The sequence below is a fragment of the Lutra lutra genome, chromosome 7 (genome assembly GCF_902655055.1).
Source record: "Lutra lutra chromosome 7, mLutLut1.2, whole genome shotgun sequence".
NCBI classification, from domain to species: domain Eukaryota; kingdom Metazoa; phylum Chordata; class Mammalia; order Carnivora; family Mustelidae; genus Lutra; species Lutra lutra.
In genome coordinates this window covers 51,759,366-51,782,588 of record NC_062284.1, presented here as the reverse complement: position 1 = coordinate 51,782,588, position 23,223 = coordinate 51,759,366, and the positions used below count along the sequence as shown (strand labels likewise).

General features: G+C 36.7%; 2 protein-coding genes across 2 annotated transcripts; one reads left to right on the top strand and one right to left on the bottom strand.

Annotated features, from left to right (window-relative positions):
• Positions 1 to 2,191: 2,191 nt before the first annotated feature.
• LOC125104842 (olfactory receptor 4K3-like) lies at positions 2,192 to 3,138 on the top strand. Its single transcript, XM_047737695.1, is given in 2 exon segments — positions 2,192 to 2,363; positions 2,366 to 3,138. Coding segments are annotated over 2 exon segments (945 nt in total).
• Positions 3,139 to 21,618: 18,480 nt separating this feature from the next.
• LOC125104407 (olfactory receptor 4K2-like) lies at positions 21,619 to 22,575 on the bottom strand. Its single transcript, XM_047737043.1, has one exon. The coding sequence runs from the start codon at positions 22,564 to 22,566 to the stop codon at positions 21,619 to 21,621; it is 948 nt and encodes a 315-aa protein (XP_047592999.1). The 5' UTR covers positions 22,567 to 22,575.
• Between the last annotated feature and the right edge of the window lie 648 nt (positions 22,576 to 23,223).

Below are 23,223 nucleotides of genomic sequence, written 5' to 3'. Positions count from 1 at the left end.
ATTTTAAAATTTATTGTTAATAGAGAAATAGTTCATAGTCTTCTAAATTGTATGGGTTATTATGCTGATTATGTAGAGATACTAAGGACTTGATAACCATTCACTGTCCTTTATATATTTAGAATGTATCAGCTATTTCTTCACTTTTCATTCTCTTTTCTTCCCCTACTCTGTAATGATTCCAGTGAATATTATAAAACCTAAACTCAACCATTCGTTGATTCTATTATTTATAGTATAATTTTTTTCTCCAAACAGAGAAACACAGCCCTTATTCTTAAAAATTAGTGGAGTAACAGAGAGATAACATTTGTAATTCCACAAGTCAAATTAATAGATCTTACTTGACTTTGCTGTGGTCCAAGGAAAAAAGTAGTTATCCTTTATGGCTTCCCTGCCCCACAATATCCATACAGTGTACATAAAGCACTTAATAACAATATAATATTTTGTGATCCATCTTTAATTCTGACAAAACTAACTTGAGTGTTTTAATAACTCTCACTGCAACTGGAATATCTGTTTATTCCCCAAGCAGCTTCTGGTCTTTTTCATGCCATGTAATTTACTGGATCAATTCTTACTAATAAAGACATTATAAATACAAAGGTCCCAAGGATCGTGAGCCTCCTTTACTTAGAAATAAGGTGCAGTATTGATATGAGGTTACTCTGGAGCAATTGTCATTGTTTGTAGGTACTAGCTGAATTTTACAGTATTAATATGTGCATGGAAAGGATCTTTAAATCATCCAGATCAACCCACTTATATTATTTATGAAGAATCAAGGCACCAGTTAATTTTTTAAATTATCTAGGACAAGATTTGAATTCACATTTTCTGAATCTTAGGTTGCTGCTATTTCTGCTATGCCAATTTAAGTGAGAGCTGTAACATCCATTTTAATATCAGGTATGTGGGTGCAGAAACAAATCTAAAAGTTTCTGGAATGTATAAAGTCAGAAGAACAATGTGGGATTAAAGAAGGGACACCCAAACTTCAGAGGGGAAAAAAGCCAACAAGTACAGTTAATTGCATGTATAAATTGGTTTAGTCTTAGAACAGTTCATTTAAAATATACTTATGGCAGGGTTTTGAGAAAGGAAAAAAAAAAAGCTTGGTTTTGTGGCAACATGAAAGGAATTTGTCATGAATCTTAAGTATACATCCTCTCAGTTGGCTTTCAGTGCAGTTGTAGAGTCTCAGATCTCAGTAGAAACTCGTTTACCTAAGAAATCTAGTTTTAACTTTTGAGGCATATAGTACTATCTAACTTCTCCTAGATTCACCATTATCCTCTTCTGTCTATATATAAACCTGTCTCCTATTTGTTTCAAGTGAACTCCTGAAACAGGAAGAGTGTTCTGCTTCAAACTGCTTTGGTGAAAGTCTATAAAATCTAGCAGTTAAAAAATATCTGATTTCAGGCAGCATGTTACTTGATGGTCTTTCAATGTAAAATATACTTGGAAATGTATGAAACCTTCAGACTCTAGCTACATAATGTTCACCAACCTTGGAAAATTTTTGGCCTTGATGGTTTGGAACAGGGGTTATTCATGTCTGCATAATTGGAATGAAGAACTGAAAATGAAAGGCTGTTTCATTTTTATTCTGGACAATCTCCATTGGAAAATCAGAACATACTATGTTTCTCCATAGCCATTTCCCCTCCCATTATTTCTGTTCCTTCATCCTAATCACTGTAAGGAGACAGTGCCCACATTCCTTTCCACTTTTGTTTTCCCACTAAATGATTCCATGATTCTCAAATGTTGTTCACTCCAGTCCTTCAGTCATCATGATGTTTTGAAAAAGGTTACCATTCCCTCTCCCTTTAAAACTTGTTGGAAGTAAGCTGTGAATTTTCTTTATGTATTTTATAAAGTGAGAAGTAAGTCTTCAAATAGCTGAATTTTTATTTCTTTCATGAAGATTTTCATCTTAAAAGCAAATTTCTAAGTCTAAGAATTAATCTCCAGTTCAATCAAGTAAGATATCTGGAAAGTCCATGGGGAAATATTTGACTACTGTGAGCAGGGAAGTGATAAAACAGGGAACAATTTGGTAGTGGGCTGCCACTAAATTATTTCATGCAAAAAAAAAATCTCATTTTGGATTTGATCACTGTATTTTTTCCTAGTTCTCCTCCCACTGGAAATGTCAGAGTCCTTCCAGAAATCAGACTGAATGGCCTGGAATAATCAGTCAGTCATAACTGAATTCATACTACAGGGTCTCTCCAGTTCTTGGGAACTCCAGATCTTCTATTTCCTGTTTTTCTCCATAGTATATGCAGCCACTGTACTGGGTAACCTCCTTATTGTGCTCACCATCCTGTCAGAGCCACGCCTTCACTCACCATGTACTTTTTGCTGGGCAATCTCGCTTTCATTGACATGTCTCTGGCTTCATTCGCCACCCCCAAAATGATTGCAGATTTCCTCAGTGAGCACAAAGCCATCTCTTTTGAAGGCTGTATCACTCAGATATTTTTCCTGCATCTGTTAGGGGGTGCTGAGATTGTGTTGCTGATATCTATGTCTTTTGATAGGTACGTGGCTATATGTAAACCTTTACGTTACTTAACCATCATGAGCCGAAGAATGTGCATTGGGCTTGTAACACTTTCCTGGATTGTTGGCATCTTCCATGCTCTGAGTCAGTTAGCATTTACTGTCAATCTGCCTTTCTGTGGACCCAATGAAGTGGATAGCTTCTTTTGTGACCTCCCCTTGGTGATAAAACTTGCCTGTGTAGACACATACATTCTGGGCGTGTTCATGATCTCAACCAGTGGCATGATTGCCCTGGTGTGTTTCATCCTCTTGGTGATTTCCTACACTATCATCCTGGTCACTGTTCGGCAACGTTCCACTGGTGAGTCCTCTAAAGCACTGTCTACTTGCAGTGCCCACTTCACTGTTGTGACCCTTTTCTTTGGCCCATGCATTTTCATCTATGTATGGCCTTTCACAAATTTCCCAATAGACAAAGTGCTCTCAGTGTTTTATACTATTTTCACTCCCCTCTTGAATCCAGTGATCTATACCTTTAGAAATAAAGATGTCAAGGATTCCATGAGAAAACTTAGCAGACATATCTTTAAGTCTAGGAAGACTGATTTTACCCCTTGATTCCTCATACAAAAATTAAATACTTGCTCTGCATTTATCCTCCTCATTCAGTTGATCAACAAAGTGATGCTACTGCAGAAACTGATAAGTTTATGGCAGAACTATTTATGTAATCAGTCTCAGCAATTACTGAGTTCTGGTCATGTTAATTGTTCCTCATACAATATAACATTAACTACAGGGCACATCAAACCTATACTCAGCATTTACCACACAGAGATCTACCTTTTGGAATATTCAGCTTCTGTCAGATATAAACATTATTTGAGTATTCCTTCCCCTGAGACATAGGCATGCTTTAAGGGTAGGTTTTTCTCTAGTCTCTTGTAATAACCTCTAAGAAAAGAGGGCAAGTGTGAAAGCACCAAAACCTAGTATAGTAGCCTATACACTGAAGTTACAATGAGATTTTTTTATTGCTGACAGAGGTGCTGATGAATGGATTATTCTGGTTCAAAAGTCAGGAAATGTGGAAGGTTCTTTGTAAGTAAGAATATTTGGTATTTAATGTTTTTATAACCCATCTTTTTTTTAAAGATTTTTTATTTATCATTTGACAGATAGAGATCACAAGTAGGTAGAGAGGACAGGCAGAGAGAGAGAGAGGAGGAAGCAGGCTCCCTGCTGAGCAGAGAGCCCGATGCGGGCTCGATCCAGGACCCTGGGATCATGACCAGAGCCGAAGGCAGAGGCTTTAACCCACTGAGCCACCCAGGCGCCCCTATAACCCATCTTTGATGAGAGTAATAATGTACCTCATTATATTCTGTCCCTAAGTTCCCTAGAGGATTATCCAATTTTAAAACAGTATAGTTGACTCCAGAAAATTCCTGTAGTCTTATATATTAAATATTATATGTGGTATACAGCAAATTCCAGGCACACTCCCATTCTAGAAAACGAAACTAAGACCCAAGGACACAGCTTTTTCAGGTTCATGCTAATTAGGGGCAGGATCTAGGTCATTCATCTGCAAATAGAGATGTATCTTTATTTTCTAAGCAGTAACAAGTTATTTTGGAGCTATGTTTGTTGTATTGTTTTTATAATCAAAAGGTATCTTATAATTAGTAATGTCCTAAAGGATCTTTGCCATTTTCGCCCTGGTTAAACACAGTATTTGACTTAAGGAACCTATGAAATAGTAGTCCTTCAACATATTTGATATAGTTAATAACTGGAGTTTTTAGAACATAGAAATCATCTAACAGTATCTATTTATTTTACAGATGATGAAATTGAGAATCAGGGAATAAAGTAACTTTCCCAAGTTCATACACCCATATGATGACAGTCTGTCCTAGAAAATGCCTGTCTTCTCTATCTCTGTCTCCCTCCATCTCTGTCTCTCTCAACTGAACAAGGGCTAGGTTATCTTCAAGAATATTTGGTCATTGTCATTCTGAGAGTTGCACATAGGAAAAATGTTTAATGCATATAAGTGGACTAACTGTAACAACAAATAATTATCCAACAGCCTGCCATTGTCAAAGTTTGCATAACATTGTGATATTATACTAGGTTGGGTTTAGGTAAAGAGAGTTGAATATATAGAGATGGCCAATGGTATAAACATATTGTAAAGAGTTAAAAGATAAACCAATCATTAAGGGAATGGAAGAGCAGATAAATGGAAAAACAGATGGATGGTGGGGTTGGATGTATAGCAGGGTAAATATGTAAAATCATAAATAAGTGAATAAATATCTTAACTATATTGACTCAGTAGTCTGTGTACTAAATCTATACAACTGAAAATTGCAATTGTCACTTGTTTAAAATTATTTAAAAGGTTATTGGATTTAGTAAAGTCAAAATGGGATACTCTTAAATGTGTTTCTTTTTTTTTTCTTTAAATCTTGTTTTATTTTTTCAGTATTCCAAGATTCATTGTTTATGCACCACACCTAGTGCTCTATGCAATACGTGCCCTCCTTAATATCCACCCATCATCCCATCATCCCACCCCCCTGCCTTCCAAAACCCTCACTTTGCTTCTCAGAGTCCACAGTCTCTCATGCCTTATCTCCCCGTCCAATTTACACCAATTCACTTTTCCTCTCCTTCTCCTAATGTCCTCCATGTTATTTCTTATGCTCCACAAGTAACTGAAACCATATGATAATTGACTTTCTCTGCTTGACTTATTTCACTCAGCAAAATCTCCTCCAGACCAGTCCATGTTGCTAAAAAGTTGGGTATTCATCCTTTCTGATGGAGGCATAATACTCCATTGTATATATGGACCATATCTTCTTTATCCATTCGTCTGTTGAAGGGCATCTTGGCTCTTTCCACAGTTTGGTGATTGTGGCCATTGCTGTTTTGAACATGCATCTGTTAGCCATTTCTATGTTTTCTTTGGAGAAGTGTCTGTTCACATCTTCAGCCCATTTTAGATATGATTATCTGTTTTTGGGGTGTTGGTTTGAGGAGTTCTTTATAGATCTTGGATATCAGCCCTTTGTTTGTAGTGTCATTTGTGATTCTCAACAATATCTTAGCTAATAGGGCACCTGGGTGGCTCAGTGGGTTAGGCCTCTGCCTTCGGCTCAGGTCATGATCTCAGGGTCCTGGGATCAAGTCCCACATTGGGTTCTCTGCTCAGCAGGGAGCCTGCTTCCCCCTCTCTCTGCCTGCTTCTCTGCCTACTTGTGATCTCTCTCTCTCTCTCTCTCTCTGTCAAATAAATAAGTAAAATCTTTAAAAAAAAATTCTAGCTAATAGGATCCAACAATACATTAAAAAGATCATCCCACCATGACCAGGTAGGATTTATCCCTGGGATGCAATGTTCAACATTCACAAATCAATCAATGTCATAGAACAAATCAATAAGAGAAGAGAGAAGAACCACATGGTCCTCTCAATTGATGCAGAAAAAGCATTTGACAAAATACAGCATCCATTTGTGATTAAAACACTTCAAAGTATAGGGATAGAGGGAACATTCCTCAACTTCATAAAATCTATGAAAAAAACCACAGCAAGTATCATCCTCAATGGGAAAATGCTGACAGCCTTCCCTTTGAGATCAGGAACACAACAAGGATGCACACTCTCACCACTATTGTTCAACATCATGCTAGAAGAATTGGACAACAAAAAGAAATAAAAGGTACTCAATTTGGCAAAGAAGAAGTCAAACTCTCTTTCTCTGCAGATTACATGATACTTTATATGGAAAACCCAAAAGACTGCACCCCAAACTACTAGAACTCATACAGCAATTCAGTAATGTGGCAGGATACAAAATCAATGCACAGAAATCAGTTGCTTCCTTATACCCTAACAATGAAAATTTAAAAAGGGAAATGAGAGGATCAATTCCATTTACTAGAGCACCAAGAACCATAAGATACCTGGAAATAAACCTAACCAAAGAGGTAAAGGATCTATACTTGAGGAACTTAAATGTGTTTCTTGTGATGCAGTACAACCACTTCAGTTTAGTAATTTGCTTAAAAGTCACTTGAGAGATATACCAGTGAATTAACACTAGTAAAAAAAATAAATACCTTCTCCAATGAAGACATACAAATGGCTATCAGACACATGAAAAAAATGTTCATCATCACTAGCCATCACGGAGATTCAAATTAAAACCACATTGAGATATCACCTTACACCAGTTAGAATGGCCAAAATTAGCAAGACAGGAAACAACATGTGTTGGAGGGGATGTGGAGAAAGGGGAACACTGTTACACTGTTGGTGGGAATGCAAGTTGGTGCAGCCTCTTTGGAGAACAGTGTGGAGATTCCTCAAGACATTAAAAACAGAACTTCCCTATGACCCTGCAATTGCACTCCTGGTTATTTACCCCAAGGATACAGATGTAGTGAAAAGAAGGGCCATCTGTACCCCAATGTTTATAGCAGCAATGGCCACGGTTGCCAAACTGTGGAAAGAACCAAGATGCCCTTCAACGGACGAATGGATAAGGAAGATGTGGTCCATATACACTATGGAGTATTATGCCTCCATCAGAAAGGATGAATACCCAACTTTTGTAGCAACATGGACGGGACTGGAAGAGATTATGCTGAGTGAAATAAGTCAAGCAGAGAGAGTCAATTATCACATGGTTTCACTTATTTGTGGAGCATAAGAAATAGCATGGAGGACATGGGGAGTTAGGAGAAGGGAGTTGGGGGAAATTGGAAGGGGAGGTGAACAATGAGAGACTATGGACTCTGAAAAACAATCTGAAGGGTTTGAAGAGGTGGGGTGGGTGGGAGGTTGGGGGAACCAGGTGGTGGGTATTAGAGAGGGCACGGACTGCATGGAGCACTGGGTGTGGTACAAAAACAATGAATACTGTTATGCTAAAAATAAATTAAAAAATGATTTAAAAAAATAAATACCTTTGCCTTATTTATGACTCTCTGAATATTACAAATCTGTTCTCCCACCTTCTCAACACTTGATTAGATCAAGTTTCCACATTGGGTCTTTCATATTTCATTCTGATCCATAGCATATGGTTGGCTGATCAGGGTAAGGAATGTTGCATATTTTTCATCAGACTACATAGTTTGTACTCCAGTTTAGCATCTTAACATACACAGTGCTAGAATTATAGCCATATAAATATCATGAGTTTCATCATATGGAAATTGACATGTGCTTTAAAATAAAATTCCAAGTGTTAGGAAAACAACATGGGAAATTAACCCCAAAGACAAAATCTAGATGGTTGGCATAAGCATCAACCTAAGAAAATTTGAGTAAAGGACTCTCTATTCTTTTCTTTTTTAAAGATTTTTATTTATTTGACAGACAGATCACAAGTAGGCAGAAAGGCAGGCAGAGAGAGAGAGGAGGAGGAGGCAGGCTCCCTGCTGAGCAGAGAGCCCAATGTGAGGCTAGATCCCAGGACCCTGGGATCATGACCTGAGCCGAAGGCAGAGGCTTTTTAACCACTGAGCCACCCAGGCGCCCCAAGGACTCTCTATTCTAAGCCCTCCACCTACACAGTGCTCTCCCTCCTTGCCTCATATTATTTGCTGACAATAAGTTATCTGAGCATGCTTTTTACCTATCATTTCATTTCTATGAGAAAGAAACCTAACACTGAGTCTCGACAGTTCACTGTAAAAGATAAACCTAGCAAACAATTTCAGGAAATAACCTAATTTTATGATGCCATTTCTTCATCTCGAAGAGTCAGTAGCCTAATTGAAACTGCGTGTAGTGTGGTGCAGTAGAGCAATTTTTTTTCTTCTTTTTTATTTTTTGAGTAAGATAACCTGTTCCCTATTTACCTCTGTTGAGCTTCTTTTACAAGTTGATCCCTAATTACAGTCTAATAAATGAAACCAGGAATAAATGTATATAAGGATATCAAATATTTAATATTGTTCAAAAATTAAATGTACACATACAGAATAAAACTGAGATTTGTTTGAGACTAAATGAGGTACAGCAGTGAGCCATCAGCCCCAAACAGGGTTCCTGGTACCAAAATCCCTTTAGATGTATTTGTCGCCCAGAAAAAAAAAAATGCATTGTTCCTGCTCAAAGAACCACTGTCCCCTGCTCATTATAGGAATCATGAGGATAATCAGGAACGTGGCCTTTCATTTGATAATGCTGATGATGTAGCGGGGGTTTTTGACACTTCATTAACAAAAACTTGACCAAAAGTGATTTGTTTCATGTGCCATTTTTTTCTGGTCAGTTATCAGTTTGTGCTCCCCCACCCCATTTTGTTCCAGAAAACCTACTTAGAAGATGATGTTACATTTTGCATTTCAAAAAATTGTAATGGTTTTAGAACTAAGACATAGTATGATTTTATAACACACCCCTTCAAGGTTTAACCTAAGCCCCACCTCTTCAGAGGAGGTTTTTTTCAATTCTTCTATTAACTTCTCTTTACTTTTTTCAGAGCTAATATTTCCTGCATTATTAATTTTACACATTTCTTTAGATTATTACTTAACCATTAAGTCTGTGTCATCTTCTTGTAATTTATAAGCATTTTAAAAACAGAAATTTTGCCCTTGTTTTTGTTGTTATTCATGTTTGTTAATTTTTTTTTTTTTTTTTGGATCTGCCATAGCATTTGACTCAGAGCACAGTTAGAAGCAATGATTTGGTATAATTTTTAAAGTAATTACATTTTTCTAAATCTTTTTGTGTTTTTTTTTTTGTTATATTCCACTGTTCTTTGATGGTATTGTAGTAATCACAGAAATGTTGAGGTAGAGAGAATTTCAGAGATAAGTAGTTGCCTCTGTCAGATTCTGCCCCCATCAAATTCTGCCATTAATTATGGACCCTGTACAAACCTCTGATCTGATTAGATCAGATCAAGCACTATCATTATGTGTAGGACCTCTGATTGTCAATTCATTTTATCCTGTGGTAGTTCAAGTATAAAACTTCCTAAAAGTCAAGAGAAATTGTGAAGGTCAGAATCTATAAGAAAAGGGACTCTGGTTTTATATTCTTTAAATAATCCTGGAAATCCAGAAAAATATGCATCCCATAAATTTTGGTATGTTATGTTTTCATTTTCATATGTCTTGAGATATGTTCTAATATCTGATTTTCTTTTTTTATACAATAGTTGTTTAAAAGTATGCTAATTTACACATATTTGTGAATTTTTCCATTTCCTTTTGGTATTGGTTTCTAGTTTCATTCCAGTGTGGTTGGAAAAGATGCTTGGGATGATTTCAATCTTCTTAAATTTGTAGTGACTTGTTTTGTGACCTAGCATGTGATCTCTTCTGGAGAGTGTTTCATGTGCACTTGAGAAGAATGTATATTCTGGTCCTATTGGGTGAAATGTTCTGTATATGTCTGTTAGGTCCAGCACCTGCTGTTTCCTTACTCATATTTAGTCTGGATCGTCTATACATTATCATTTGGGGTATTGAAGTCTACTTTATTGTGTTGCTATCTATTTCTCCCTTCAGATCTGTCGATATTAGCTTTATATATATATTTTTTAAGATTTTATTTATTTATTTGACAGACAGAAATCACAAGTAGGCAGAGAGGCAGGCACAGAGAGAGGGGGAGGCAGGCTCCCTGCCAAGCAGAGAGCCTGATGTGGGGCTCGATCCCAGATACTGGGATCATGACCTGAGCCAAAGGCAGAGGCTTTAACCCACTGAGCCACCCAGGCACCCCTAGCTTTATATATTTAGTTAGGTGTTGTCATGGGCATATATATTCCTAATTGTTACATCTTCCTGTTGAATTGACCCATTAGCATTACATAATGACCTTCTTTTCTCTTGTGATAGTTTTTGACTTAAAATCTATTTTATTTTTAATTAAAATCTATTTTTTCTGATATAAGTGTACTCCCCCTTTCTTTTGGTTACCATTTGAATGAAATGTATTTTTCCATCCTTTCATTTTGAGCCTGTGTGTGTGTCCTTAATCTAAAGCAGATACCTTATAGACAGCATATAGTTGGATCTTGCTTTTTATCCCTTTGGTGACCCTATGTCTTTTGTTCGGTGAGTTTAATCTATTTACATTTAAAGTAATTATTTTTAGATAAGGATTTACTGTTTTCTTAATTTTTTTCTGTTTTGTAGTTTCTTTTATTCCTCTTCCTCTCATCATCTTCATTATCGATGTGCTGCTTTTTTGTAATGGTATATTTTTATTCTTTTCCCTTTATCTTTTCTTATATTGCTACAGATTTTATCCTCTGTAGGTACCATAGGCTTGCAAAAAACTTTTTGTTATAGCAGTCTGTTTTGGACTGATAACAACTTCACTTTAATTGCATATAAAAGCTACACTTTTACCTCCTGACACATCCTTTGTAGTGTTGTTGTAACAATTTAAGCAGATAAAATAGCATATCTAAAGGCCTCAAAAGAATGGATATGGCACAGGGGAAGAAGAATAAAATGAGTGTTCAAGGGGGAAATGAATGCAAATAGGGCTAAGGAGGTAAGCAAGGTTCAGATGATTCATGTCCTACTATACATTGTAATTATTTGTTACTGTATATTCCTAACCACATTAGTATTTTATCTGTGATACATAGAATGAAGTCTGTCACAATTTAAGCTTTTAGTAATGAATATTTGAGAATAAATACATATATCATCTTCATCAATACTAAAGTGAGCAATGTTAAAATCAGCATCAAATCAGAATATTTCACCCTTGCAGAGACAAGTGCTGACCGTGTATGCCTCACTGGGGATGTCCAGGTCTGTCCTATAATCCTTCCTGCTCCCCTCTCCAGGTATTCTCTGTCACCTTATATAAAGGTTTCCACCAACTTGCATGGCATCCCTTCAATGAAAATACACCAAAATGCATTCCAGAACTGACATCAATAAACCAGTAAGCTTATTTCAGGGTATGGGAGGAGAAGATATTCTGGGACATAGCTTTAAGATGCAAGATGATGGGAAAAGAAGAGAGGAGGTAAAAGGAGATACCTATTTCCAGAAATTGCTGAACTAACAGTTCCAAGTCACCTCACCTTATAACCTTATAAGCCAACTACACTTAAAAGATTCAGTATTCTGGTTAAGTAAACAAATTCACAATTTCACAGGAAAGATCATAAGAGATAAGAATGAGGATAACTTTTCTTCTGTAGCTCCATTGTAGTCTTCACGTGCAGACTATAAGTTTAGTACCCTGTTATCCACTGGAGAAAAAAATGGGACAAAACTTTCATCAGATGACTGAGAAGGCTATAAAAAGTTCTCACAACAAGAACTGGGTAAAAGCGGTGGCCTTTGCTTTGAGTCTTCCCTCAATTATTCAGTGCTTCCTCATTCTTTCCAAGGCTCTGGCCACTTTTTTTCTTTCCGTACAATCTCTTTCTACTACTGCTAACCTAATAATTGGTTCTCTAGAAACAGTAAATCACATGCAACTCTTGAGTTCACTAGGCATTTGTGTTTTTCCTCTGCATTTGCCCATGCTGTTCCTTCCCAGTGGCATACTTTGGCCCCCAACTTTGCTTTCAAGTCTCAGATTCAGCACTATCTTTAAGAAGCTTCTCTGACTCTGCAGGTACATTTGGACATGCCTTTTCCTAAGTTCCTATATTATTGTATGCAAACCTACATCATGGCCATTATGACACTGCAGTGTGATTATTTTTCTTTGATTAGATAGAATCTCTTTAACGGTAGGGATAAATGTTTTATTGTGTTTTCCAAAGGACAGAGCATAGGCCCTCAAACAAACACAAAAACAAATGAAAAAAAACCTTTCTCGGGAATATCATACTGAGGGAGGAGATTAAGGTGGCACCTGTTTGACAAAGGTGGGAAATACTACTTTAGATAATGTCATCTCTCTGTTGACTAATACTAGACTATTTACCTATTTCAAGAAGAGGCCAGTCCTATCTTCCTACAATTAAAAATGCATTTGGAAGATATAAAATAGCTCTCCACTGTAAAATGAAATACAGGTGACCAAAAGCAGATTTCTACTGGAGTACAGTCAGAAGATCAGAATGTAGGAGAAGAAAGGCATTTAAGAAGAAGAAGAGGAGGAGGAGGAGGGGAGGGGAGGGGAGGAGGAGGGGGAGGAGAAAGGAAAGAAGACAGGGTGCCTGGTGGCTCAGTTGTTAAGTGTCTGCCTTCGGCTCAGGTCATGATCCCATGGTCCTTGGATCGAGCCCCAAATCGGCCTCCCTGCTCAGCAGGAAACCTGCTTCTCCTTCTCCTAATCCCCCTGCTGTGTTCCCCCACTTGCTGTGGGGGAATCTTAAAAAGAAGAAGAAAACAATGAATCTGAGATACTGCATCAAAAACTAGTAATGTGTTTTTATGGTGACTAACATAACACAATAAAAAATAGAGACTATGGACTCTGAAAAACAATCTGAGGGGTTTGAAGGGCGGGGGGTGGGAGGTTGGGAGAACCAGGTGGTGGGTATTAGAGAGGGCACGGATTGCATGGAGCACTGGGTGTGGTGCAAAAACAATGAATATTGTTATGGTGAAAATTAAAAAAATATTAAAAAAAAATATAACTGACTTTTTAATGACCCAGTTTGGCTTAAAATCTTATATAAGAATAATCTGTAGAAATATCAGCGATCCAAGGAGATACAATGAATGCTATATGTTTGTTGAGAATGAACCATCAGAAGTTAGGGACAAGAGTAGATTGTGTCAAGGTGAGGGTTAGAGCTGGAAGAAAAGTGGTAGATGTGGTGATAGAAAAGACATAATACACATCTTAATTTCTTTATTAGGAATCATAAACTGCCGGGGTAATATGCATGAATGGGGAGGGAGTATACTAGTGTGCAAGACAAAACAGATGAGATCTCTGGTATTAGCCCAATCTAAAAACTCACCTACAGCTTAGAATTCTGGCCTAATGTTGGCAGGTTTGTTTTTCTTTCATTTTTTTAAGAAAATCTATCAAGCTCTATTTTGTTTTGAAATCTACCACTATCTCATTTTATCAAATTAGTTTTTCTTTGTAAGCCTTTGAGGAAAGACAAAAAATATATTGGGTATGCAGGCTGCTGACTTGCAAACTCTGCTAAAAGAATGATGAGAAAACCAGGATAGAAATTGACAAACTTATCCCAAACCAGAAGCCCAGTAAGTGGTATAGAGCTGTGTTCAAATCAGACAACCAGGTTTCAGTGGTGTTATTCATAGTCCCCACTCCAAGAGTTCTTAGTCTTGTGTGTACCACAGACCCCTCTTAGCTTCAGTGAAGCTCAAAGCCTCACTAGAATAATATTGCAAATACACAAACTAAAATACTTAGGAGTGTAAGGAAAGCTGATTACACTGAATTATACTTATCAAAATATGATATATACACAGTGTGGGGTTTAACTGATTGCCCAGGAAAGGGTTTTACCACATAAACCTCCAGGTAGAAATTAGATATTTATCCTACATCTTCAGGGATATCTTAGCCAGATGAAATGTCTGACTTGATGCTACAATTTCATGGTTCCAATTTTAATAGTTTCTTAAACAGTACTTCTATCAAGTCTCCAAATAAGCTATTCCCTTAATTTTCAAAATATGGAGATAATCTTTCTGCCTACAGTTGTAACCTTATTAATGTGCTAAATATAAAGTGAATAAGTAATTGTGACCATTCATTACTAGTTAATATTTGTAATAAATATAGTTATATAAGAATTTTAAGCACTTCACTACTATCTTTTGAATGGTAAAAGATAAAGAGACAAAATATGTGAACATTATTTTATCACTTTTTAATCATATAAATTTTACTTAAAAACATTGTGATAAAACAAGACACTGACTTGTAGAATATTTATTATTTTCCCCTTTCATGCCATCTTGGTATATATTTCTACAAAAATGGATAAAAAATTTCTAAAATATAATGCTTCCTTTGAAAAACACAGACCTACAAAAGACAATTATTAACTACATCAGTGCACCAAAGATTAATAATTGGCACAAATCCAGTATTCTAAAATTAGTTAATGTTAGGTAAATTGACACATCCTAATAGTCTACAACCAATTTCTTGAAGTTTAAGTAAGCATATCTATATCCATTCCATTTACCCTGTCATTTATGCATGTCTAACACAATTGGCAACAATAATAATATTATTAGTTAGCATTCATTAAACCTTTAATGAGTGCCAAGCACTGTTTATTATGTTACATGTCTTTTTGTTTAATTTTTATAACATTCCTAGTGGTTATATACTAAGTCTACAATTTATAGGTGAAAAAAAAACAAACCAGACTTAGAAACATTAAGAATACGTGCTCAAAGTTCTGCACAAGAAAGTGGTGAGACTGGAATTCCACCTACAACAGACTGGTCCCATCTAATTGCTAGATATATGTTTCTTAAAAACAGATAAACAGATCTTGTAAATTAATGAATCACAAGCACCCAGAAAGACCTTAAACAGAGTAGGTGCCCAATGAATAGTATTGAACTAAAGATTTTTTCAGAAGCAGGATTTATATTAAAAACAAAGATGTGGAGGTTCCTCAAAAAGTAAAAATAGAACTACCCTATGACCCAGCAATTGCACTACTAAGTATTTAACAAAGGATACAATCATAGTGATTCAAAGGGGCATATGCATCCCAATGTTTATAGCAGCAATGTCCACAATAACCAAACCTGGAAAGAGCCCAGATGTCCATTGACAGATGAATGTATAAAGAAGATGTGGTATGTGTGTATACACACACACACACACACACACACACACAGACACACACATATACACAAGGGAATACTATTCAGCCATCAAAAATGAAATCTTGCCATTTGCCACAAGGTGGATGGAACTGGAGTGTATTGTGCTAAGCGAAATAAGAGAAAGACAAATACCATATGATTTCACTCATGTGGAATTTAGGAAACAAAACTGATGAACACAGGAGAAGGGAAGGAAAAATAAGATAAAATCAGAGAGGGAGACAAACCATAAGAAACTCTTAATTATAGGAAACAAACTGAGGGTTGCTGGAGGAGAGGTGAGTGGGGTAATGAGGTAATTGAGTAATGGGCATTAAGGAGGGCACTGGGTATTATATGCAACTGATGAATCACTACATTCTACCCCTGAAACTAAGAATTCATTATATGTTAACTACCTTGAATTTAAATAAAATAAAAAATTAAAAAATCAGAACAAAGATGATAATTTTTACTGAAGAATGGAATTGAGACAAAGGACATTTTTACCTTAAATTTTTCTCATTTCTCTGATTGACTCTGAGGCAAGAAGAAAGAGATTATGATTTGGTTAAAAATGAACTAGTATTCATCCTATATGAATACTAGTTCATTTTTACCCAACTTTTGTAGCAACATGGACGGGACTGGAAGAGATTATGCTGAGTGAAATAAGTCAAGCAGAGAGAGTCAATTATCATATGGTTTCACTTATTTGTGGAGCATAACAAATAGCATGGAGGACATGGGGAGTTAGGAGAAGGCAGTTGGGGTAAATTGGAAGGGGAGGTGAACAATGAGAGACTATGGACTCTGAAAAACAATCTGAAGGGTTTGAAGAGGTGTGGGGGTGGGAGGTTGGGGGAACCAAGTGGTGGGTATTAGAGAGGGCACAGATCGCATGGAGCACTGGGTGTGGTACAAAAACAATGAATACTGTTATGCTGAAAATAAATTTTAAAAATGATTAAATAGTCTCCATGTATCTGGGTTCTTTCCAAATTTCCTCTTGTTATTGAGTGCTAGCTTTAGAGCATTGTGGTCTGAAAATATGTAGGGAATGATCCCAATCTTTGATACCGGTTAGGACTTGATTTAGGACCAAGAATGTGATCTATTCTGGAGAATGTTCCATGTGCACTAGAGAAGAATGTGTATTCTGTTGCTTTGGGATGAAATGTTCTGAATATATCTGTGATGTCCATCTGGTCCAGTGTGTCATTTAAGGCCTTGATTTCCTTGTTGATCTTTTGCTTGGATGATCTGTCCATTTCAGTGAGGGGAGTGTTAAAATCCCCTACTATTATTGTATTCTTGTCGATGTGTTTCTTTGATTTTGTTATTAATTGGTTTATATAGTTGGCTGCTCCCACGTTAGGGGCATAGATATTTGAAATTGTTAGATCTTCTTGTTGGACAGTTCCTTTGAGTATGATATAGTGTCCTTCCTCATCTCTTATTATAGTCTTTGGCTTAAAATCTAATTGATCTGATATAAGGATTGCCACTCCTGCTTTCTTCTGATGTCCATTAGCATGGTAAATTCTTTTCCACCCCCTCACTTTAAACCTGGAGGTGTCTTCGGGTTTAAGATGAGTTTCTTGTAGGCAACATATAGATGGGTTTTGTTTTTTTATCCATTCTGATACCCTGTGTCTTTTGATTGGGGCATTTAGCCCATTAACATTCAGGGTAAGTATTGAGAGATATGAATTTAGTGCCATTGTATTGCCTGTAAGGGGACTGTTATTGTATATTGTCTCTGTTTCTTTCTGATCTACTACTTTTAGGGTCTCTCTTTGCTTAGAGGACCCCTTTCAATATTTCCTGTAGAGCTGGTTTGGTATTTGCAAATTCTTTCAGTTTTTGTTTGTCCTGGAAGCTTTTAATCTCTCCTTCTATTTTCAATGATAGCCTAGCTGGATATAGTATTCTTGGCTGCATGTTTTTCTCATTTAATACTCTGAATATATCATGCCAGCTCTTTCTGGCCTGCCAGGTCTCTGTGGATAAGTCTGCTGCCAATCTAATATTTTTACCATTGTACGTTACAGACTTCTTTTCCTGGGCTGCTTTCAGGATCTTTTCTTTGTCACTAAGACTTGTAAATTTTACTATTAGGTGACGGGGTGTGGACCTATTCTTATTGATTTTGAGGGGGGTTCTCTGAACCTCTTGAATTTTGATGCTTGTTCCCTTTGCCATATTGGGGAAATTCTCTCCAATAATTCTCTCCAATATACCTTCTGCTCCCCTCTCTGTTTCCTCTTCTTCTGGAATCCCAATTATTCTAATGTTGTTTCCTCTTATGGTATCACTTATCTCTCGAATTCTCCCCTCGTGGTCCAGTAGCTGTTTGACCCTCTTTTGCTCAGCTTCTTTATTCTCTGTCATTTGGTCTTCTATATCGCTAATTCTTTCTTCTGCCTCATTTATCCTAGCAGTGAGAGCCTCCATTTTTTATTGCACCTCATTAATAGCTTTTTTAGGAGTCCATCCCATTTACAATTGCACCCAAAATTATAAGATACCTAGGAATAAACCTAACCAAAGAGAATAAGAATCTATACTCAGAAAACTATAAAGTACTCATGAAAGAAATTGAGGAGGACACAAAGAAATGGAAAAATGTTCCATGCTCCTGGATTGGAAGAATAAATATTGTGAAAATGTCTATGCTACCTAAAGCAATCTACACATTTAATGCAATTCCTATCAAAGTACCATCCATTTTTTTCAAAGAAATGGAACAAATAATCCTAAAATTTATATGGAACCAGAAAAGACCTCGAATAGCCAAAGGAATATTGAAAAAGAAAGCCAAAGTTGGTGGCATCACAATTCCGGACTTCAAGCTCTATTACAAAGCTGTCATCATCAAGACAGCATGGTACTGGCACAAAAACAGACACATAGATCAATGGAACAGAATAGAGAGCCCAGAAATGGACCCTCAACTCTATGGTCAACTCATCTTCGACAAAGCAGGAAAGAATGTCTAATGGAAAAAAGACAGCCTCTTCAGTAAATGGTGTTGGGAAAATTGGACAGCCACATGCAGAAAAATGAAATTGGATCATTTCCTTACACCACACACGAAAATAGACTCAAAATGGATGAAGGACCTCAATGTGAGAAAGGAATCCATCAAAATCCTTGAGGAGAACACAGGCAGCAACCTCTTCGACGTCAGCCGCAGCAACATCTTCCTAGGAACATCACCAAAGGCAAGGGAAGCAAGGGCAAAAATGAACTATTGGGATTTTATCAAGATCAAAAGCTTTTGCACAGCAAAGGAAACAGTTAACAAAACCAAAAGACAACTGACAGAATGGGAGAAGATATTTACAAACGACATATCAGATAAAAGGCTAGTGTCCAAAATCTATAAAGAACTTAGCAAACTCAACACCCAAAGAACAAAGAATCCAATCAAGAAATGGGCAGAGGACATGAACAGACATTTCTGCAAAGAAGACATCCAGATGGCCAACAGACACATGAAAAAGTGCTCCATATCACTCGGCATCAGGGAAATACAAATCAAACCACCATGAGATATCACCTCACACCAGTCAGAATGGCTAAAATTAACAAGTCAGGAAATGACAGATGCTGGCGAGGATGCGGAGAAAGGGGAACCCTCCTACACTGTTGGTGGGAATGCAAGCTGGTGCAACCACTCTGGAAAACAGCATGGAGGTTCCTCAAAATGTTGAAAATAGAACTACCCTATGACCCAGCAATTGCACTGCTGGGTATTTACCCTAAAGATACAAACGTAGTGATCCGAAGGGGCACGTGCACCCGAATGTTTATAGCAGCAATATCTACAATAGCCAAACTATGGAAAGAACCTCGATGTCCATCTACAGACGAATGGATAAAGAAGATGTGGTATATATACACAATGGAATACTATGCAGCCATCAAAAGAAATGAAATCTTGCCATTTGCGACGACGTGGATGGAACTAGAGGGTATCATGCTTAGCGAAATCAGTCAATCGGAGAAAGACAACTATCATATGATCTCCCTGATATGAGGGAGAGGAGATGCAACATGGGGGGTTGAGGGGGTAGGAGAAGAGTAAATGAAACAAGATGGGATTGGGAGGGAGACAAACCATAAGTGACTCTTAATCTCACAAAACAAACTGAGGGTTGATGGGGGGAGGGGTTGGGAGAGGGGGGGTTGGGGTTATGGATATTGGGGAGGGTATGTGCTATGGTGAGTGCTGTGAAGTGTGTAAACCTGGCGATTCACAGACCTGTACCCCTGGGGATAAAAATATATGTTTATAAAGCTGTAAAAAAAAATAAAAATAAAAGAAAAAAATGATTAAATATAAAAAAGAATAACAAGAGAAGAAATGAACTAGTATTTTAAACTAGAATATGTTTTTTTTATTATGTTATCTTAGTCACCATAGAATATGGTTTTCTACCTAAGTCCAACACTACATTTCTTCATAAACTTCTTAACTTTAACTTCAGATATTAAATATTTGGCTTGGAGATTGTGTTAAAGCATATTGAAACCTTAAAAATTGAGAATAAATTTAAGAATCTATTAATACTATTAAAGCCAAACTGTCTAAATCCATCATAACAGATTATTTCCTAAACTATTTTCATACACTTCAGTCAGTTCAAAGAGATACAGCCTATCAGTATGTTGTTATTCATAAAAATCACAAATTATCTGACAATCTAATCTAATTTTTTCTAATACCCTCCATGTTAGCAACGGAAAACTGGAAAGTGTCCTTTGTTTTTCTGCCATATGTCTTAAGAAGTCACAATCAAAGAGACATCCTAAAACTAGAATATCAGATTTTGTGAGCTACTGGTTTCACCTGAATGATGCTATTCTTTAAAGGCATACTACTTATGAATAAGATGCATTTTCATTTAGAGTCTGTGCAGATCGGAAGGGAAAAGAAAATTACATTTTTAGAGTCTCTTCTGTCCAGTTTCTGTAAAAGTCACAACAACAATCTAGTTTTATCATCTTCACAATAGAAATTACAAAGGGTAGAGAGATAAAGTGAATATCCTAGGATAACACAACTAGAAAATGACAGATCCAAAATTTAATTTTGAGATCTATATATTTTTAGAGAAATGATCTTTGCTTCTTACAGTGATTCAGTCTTGAGCCAACTTCATGAATTCTCTGCATCTTAGGTTCTTCATCAGCAGTTAGGGAAATTATTTGGTCAGCTGATTTCCAAAGACCATCTTGTAATAAAATATATCTTTAACAAAATCAGTAATAAATCAGAATAGGGAGAATTATGCTATATTTTTTTTAATTAGTTTCATCTTTTCTTCCTATAGGCTACATTATATTGAAAATGAGGAACAAAACTCATACTAAGACTAATAATATTTTGGAATATTTTATTTTGGGAATGACAAACTTGTCATGAATTAAGTAGTTAATTTTCCAAGCAGTTAGTCTTGCTATTAAATGAGTTCATCATATTTCTGATATTCGGTCAGGTTTTAGAAGTTTATCGGACTTGAGTGGTTTACTTTCTATGGTTTAAACTTCACAAATGGCCATTTAATCAGTTATTTGCTATATTAAATATCAAGTGTGGTAGCGATCTGTATACTTCTTAAAAACCATATCATTAAATTTCAGATCCTCCAAACTGTACTGTTTTGTTCAAAGCTGACTCAGAGCTCAAACAGTTGCATGTAATAAATCAGAATGGTTCAGCTTTATTCAGAAGAATCTCTTCATAATATGAATTTCCCCACAAAAATATTCCTAATGCTATGGGGGGGGGAACCTTGTTATGCCCCACACTATTTTTTTTTATTGTGTTATGTTAGTCACCATAAAATACATCATTAATTTTTGATGCAGTGTTCTGAGTATACCCAACACTCTTAATCAAAGTTCTGCAAGTGAACACCATCAGAGTGCCACAAGGCTGCCACAGAGTGGGAATGTTCTGGGTTAGAAGACAAGAGAACACTATTTTATTTCAGGTTTCTCTAAGCTGACTGAGGTCTGTTGATAAGACTCAGGGATATATGAAGCCCTGAGTTTATGTTTTAATGATATATGCATTTCTCTATGAAATTAACCTATAGATTTCAACAGATTTTCAAAGGTATCTATGATCTCAAAAGGCTTGCAAACATTTCACTAACTTTTAGGCAAGATATTTCATATCTCTCAACACCAGCTTCCTACTTTTGTGAATTTCGATTAAAGGACTTGAAGTTCTAAGTTTAATTTTCTATTGCTATAAGGACAAAACTGATGATGTATATCTCAGACAGGAGATTCATTGCACTGGTTATCTTGGAGTAGTTTTCCCAAGATTCAAGTTTTGATTACTTAGTTTCTTCTTCACAGCAGTCTTCACTTCCTGATTTCTCAAGGTATAGATAAGTGGATTCAGAAAGGGGGTGAAGATGGTATAGAAAACAGACAGAACTTTGTCTACCAGGAAGTTGGTAAAAGGCCACACATAGATAGAGATGCAAGGCCCAAAGAACATAAGCACAACTATAAAATGTGCAGTGCAGGTAGAAAGAGCCTTAGATGTCCCTGTAGAGGAGTGGTCCTTGATTGTGACAAGAACAATGATATAGGAGGTGAGCAAAAGCAGAAAACTTACAAGAGCAATCACACCACTGGTAGAGATCATGAAGATGCCAAGAACATATATATCTATACAGGCCAGCTGGATGACCAAAGGAAGGTCACAGAAGAAACTATCTACAACATTGGGACCACAGAAGGGTAAATAGAGGGTAAAAGCTAACTGACTCATTGTATGCAGGAAGCCTACTGTCCAAGACGTTACCACAAACCCAGCACACACTCTTTGGCTCATTATTGTTGAATAATGTAGAGGTTTGCATATGGCAATGTACCTGTCAAAAGACATGGAGATCAGCAGCACAATCTCAGTCCCAGTGAAAAGGTGCAAGAAGAAGATCTGAGAAATGCAGCCCTCAAAGGAGATGGTCTTATGCTCAGCAAAGAAGTCCATGATCATCTTTGGAGTAGCAAAGGAGGACAGGCACATGTCAATGAGAGACAGATTGCTGAGGAGGAAATACATGGGAGAGTGAAGGTGTGGGGTAGATAGAACTGTGAGCAAAATCAGGCTGTTGCCCAACATAGTTATCAAATAGAAAACAGAAAATATTACAAAGAAAAAAGTCTGGAGCTCAGGAGAATCAGTAAGTCCAAGTAACACAAATTCAGACACTCTAGAATGGTTGAACCCCTCCATCGATCTGCAGACTGCTCTGTAATGACAAAAATAAGACAAAACAACATAGGCAGAAATTGTGACACTTTTACAGTTACATATGGAGTTATGATATCAATTAATAATTCATCAGAACACTAATTACCTAAAAGCCAACTAACAACTATCTCAGTAAATATTTGTCCTTTTGGGGGCACCTGGGTGGCTCAGTGGGTTAAAGCCTCTGCCTTTGGCTCAGGTCATGATCTCAGGGTCCTGGGATCGAGCCCCGCATCGGGCTCTCTGCTCAGCAGGGAGCCTGCTTCCTCCTCTCTCTCTGCCTGCCTCTCTGCCTACTTGTGATCTGTCTGTCAAATAAATAAATAAAATCTTTAAAAAAAAAAGATTTGTCCTTTTGGAACAAACTTAACAATTGCTGTCAGCACTTCAAATGGACAACTTCTTGGTTTTGACCAACGTCAGTACTCAACATTTTGGGTTATACTTTTCATATACCCATACAATAATATTCCCATTCTGAATACTGACTAATGAGTTACATAATCCATGTTTACAGAGTAAGATTACACTAAGTTAGTGCGCTCTACCTAATAAGTCGGGTATAAAAAAGTTTAAATGAGGGTTGAAATCTCCAAACTTTCTGTTAAACAATAATAATAAAATATAATTATGTAAAAT

Bases quoted from the DNA above. Each gene is read 5' to 3' on its own strand.
- LOC125104407 (XM_047737043.1), bottom strand. From the start codon at position 22,566: ATGGAGGGGTTCAACCATTCTAGAGTGTCTGAATTTGTGTTACTTGGA.